The sequence below is a fragment of the Priapulus caudatus genome, unplaced genomic scaffold (genome assembly GCF_000485595.1).
Source record: "Priapulus caudatus unplaced genomic scaffold, Priapulus_caudatus-5.0.1 Scaffold1249, whole genome shotgun sequence".
NCBI lineage: Eukaryota > Metazoa > Priapulida > Priapulimorpha > Priapulimorphida > Priapulidae > Priapulus > Priapulus caudatus.
In genome coordinates this window covers 74,049-77,593 of record NW_014578310.1, presented here as the reverse complement: position 1 = coordinate 77,593, position 3,545 = coordinate 74,049, and the positions used below count along the sequence as shown (strand labels likewise).

The 3,545-nt window shown below is 52.9% G+C and overlaps 1 protein-coding gene across 1 annotated transcript in view; it reads right to left on the bottom strand.

The window, feature by feature from the left end:
• The window catches only part of LOC106815964 (pre-mRNA-processing factor 40 homolog A-like), a gene marked incomplete at its 3' end in the record, with an annotated part of 25,235 nt that overhangs the window by 314 nt on the left and 21,376 nt on the right, over positions 1 to 3,545 (bottom strand). Inside the window, 2 exon segments of the mRNA XM_014820501.1 lie at positions 404 to 506; positions 2,308 to 2,478. Coding sequence (XP_014675987.1) covers positions 404 to 506; positions 2,308 to 2,478 — 274 coding nt within the window.

Sequence of the window (3,545 nt, the reverse complement as noted above, 5' to 3'; positions counted from 1 at the left end):
AGACGCGCGCCGCCTGCGTCACAGCGTGCTGGCAGGCGGTCACAGCATGCTGGCAGACGCGCGCCGCCTGCGTCACAGCGTGCTGGCAGGCGGTCACAGCATGCTGGCAGACGCGCGCCGCCTGCGTCACAGCGTGCTGGCAGGCGGTCACAGCATGCTGGCAGACGCGCGCCGCCCGCGTCACAGCGTGCTGGCAGGCGGTCACAGCGTGCTGGCAGACGCGCGCCGCCCGCGTCACAGCGTGCTGGCAGACGCGCGCTGACTGCTCGTCATACACAGAATCCTACACCCCAGGCTCGGCTTACAGACCTCTGCTGAGTGCAGCCGGGGTCGGGGCAGGGTCAGGGCTCAGTCGACCCTCGATCCTGCGGATGGATGAAGAGGGGAGAAGTGACGCACGTACCTTCCTCGGAGTGGTCAGAGCTGGAGTGTGAGTGAGAACGCTTCTTCTTCTTGCCTCCGCCGCCGCCGCCGCGGTGCCGCGACGACTCATCGCTGTCAGAATACTGCGAGAAAACACAAGCGCGAGAGATAAACACAAGGAGCGTGGTGACGTGAGGAAACCTCTTCCTCATGTCACCACGCCTCTTCCTCACATCACCACGCCTCTTCCTCACGTCACCACACCTCTTCCTCGCGTCACCACGCTTCTTCCTCATGTCACCACGCCTCTTCCTCACGTCACCACGCCTCTTCCTCGTGTCACCACACCTCTTCCTCACGTCACCACGCCTCTTCCTCGCGTCACCACGCCTCTTCCTCACGTCACCACACCTCTTCCTCGCGTCACCACGCCTCTTCCTCACGTCACCATGCCTCTTCCTCACGTCACCACACCTCTTCCTCACGTCACCACGACCTCGTGGTGACGTGAGGCACACATCCCATATAGCCAGTTAGTTAGTATGTATTCTATATGTCCAGCCCGCATTAGTTAGTATTCAGTATTCAGTATGACCCCAACCTAGTCAGCAAATTTTCTGTACGTGTGGTCCTAGTCAGTAAGGATATTGTATGTCCAGTCCTAGTCAGTAACTATGTCCATCCTTGGTCAGTAAGGATCTTGTACGTCTGGGCCAAGCCAGTAACTATGTCCAGTTCTAGTCAGTAACTATGTCCAGTTCTAGTCAGTAACTATGTCCATCCTTGGTCAGTAAGGATCTTGTACGTCTGGGCCAAGCCAGTAACTATGTCCAGTCTTGGTCAGTAAGCCTGTCATATGTGGAGTCCTAGTCTGTAACTATGTCCAGTCTTGGTCATTAAGCATCTTGTATGTCTGGTTCTAGTCAGTAACTATGTCCAGTTCTAGTCAGTAACTATGTCCAGTTCTAGTCAGTAACTATGTCCAGTCCTAGTCAGTAACTATGTCCAGTCATAGTCAGTAACTATGTCCAGTCCTAGTCAGTAACTATGTCCAGTCCTAGTCAGTAACTATGTCCAGTCCTAGTCAGTAACTATGTCCAGTCCTAGTCAGTAACTATGTCCAGTCCTAGTCAGTAACTATGTCCAGTCCTAGTCAGTAACTATGTCCAGTCCTAGTCAGTAACTATGTCCAGTTCTAGTTAGTAACTATGCCCATCCTTGGTCAGTAAGAATTTTGTACGTCTGGGCCAAGCCAGTAACTATGTCCAGTCTTGGTCAGTAAGAACCCTGTGCCGCTAGTTCTTCTCAGTGAGACCACCGTTTGGTCAACATTGCCGAGAGAGAGAGAGCTAGCATTTCGGCTTTCATTCAGCTATAAGGGACCTGATACACGATCCTTACTGACCAAGACTGGACTAAGTTACTGACTAGGACTGGACATAGTTACTGACTAGGACTGCATATATGAGAGGGATACTGACCAAGACTGGACATAGTTACTGACTAGGACTGGACATAGTTACAGACTAGAACCAGACATACAAGATGCTTACAGACCAAGGATAGACATAGTTACTGACTAGGACTGGACATAGTTACTGACTAGGACTGGACATAGTTACTGACTAGAACTGGACATAGTTACTGACTAGAACTGGACATAGTTACTGACTAGGACTGGACATAGTTACTGACTAGGACTGGACATAGTTACTGACTAGAACTGGACATAGTTACTGACTAGAACTGGACATAGTTACTGACTAGAACTGGACATAGTTACTGACTAGAACTGGACATAGTTACTGACTAGACTGGACATAGTTACTGACTAGGACTGGACATAGTTACTGACTAGAACTGGACATAGTTACTGACTAGAACTGGACATACGAGATCCTTACAGCCCAAGACTGGACAGAGACAGCTAGCATGACTGCTTACATCGCCCGTGTCCTTCTTATGCTTCTTCGACTTCTTGCTCTTCTTGTGCTTGGCGTGATAGTGCATGCACTGCTCCTCAACGCTGTGCATGTACTCCTTGAAGATTCGCACGCGCTCCGACTCAACCGTGATCTGGAGGAATGCCGCCTCGTCTACGAACATCTGACGCACCTACAAAAGAAGAAATGATGCGTCATGAAGGAATGAAGGAGGAGGAGGAGGAGGAGGAAGAGGAAGAGAAAGAGGAGGAGTGGGAGGAGGAGGAGGAGGAGGAGGAAGAAGAAGAGGAGGACGATGAGGAGGAGGAGGAGGAGGAGGAGGAGGAGGAGGAGGAGGAGGAGCAGGAGGAGGAGGTGTGGGGGAGGGGGAGGAATGCTGCCTCATCTACGAACATCTGACGCACCTACAGCAGCAAGAAATGATGCATCATGAAGGAATGGAGGAGAAGGAGTAGGAGGAGGAGGAGGAGGAGGAGAAGGGGGAGGTATGGGGGAGGGGGGAATGCTGCCTCATCTACGAACATCTGACGCACCTACAGCAGTGAGAAACATGCTTCATGAAGAAATGGATGAGGAGGACCAAGAGGAGGAGGAGGAGGAATGCTGCTGCACACACAAACATCTCATCCACGATGAGGGAACAGAGGAGGGAGCGGAGAGTGAGAGGGAAGAAGGCTGGAAGGAGGAGATCGGGACGGGTGGGGGTGGAGCGAAGAGCGAGAGGGAAGAGGACAGAAAGGAGGAGATCAGGACGGGNGGAAGAGGACAGGAAGGAAGAGATCGGGACGGGTGGAGGGTGGAGCGGTGAGTGAGAGGGAAGAGGACAGGAAGGAAGAGATCGGGACGGGTGGAGGGTGGAGCGGTGACCTGTAAGAAAGCAGACTCATCATCTACGAAGATCTGACGAAACTACAGCAGAGAGAGACACCACGTAGGGTGATGAGAGAAGAGGAGCCGTGGGGTCAGACAGAGGAGAGGGAGGACAGTGCCAGCCTAGTGTAGCGGTGGCACCGGTCACCACGGTTCCCAGCTAGGTAATTGTGAGGTGCGCCTGCGCAGACATGCACTGGAAATACTGACGAGTGTATCACTCCTTTTGTTTTTCTTAGTTGCTACCGAACGACAGTATGTCCTGTGTGGACACGTCATTCGCCCCATCTAGGGATGAGGCCAGGCGGCTCGCGCCCGGGTATGAGTATCCAAAAGGAGATGACGCCCGCTCCGACCTCGCATGCGAGG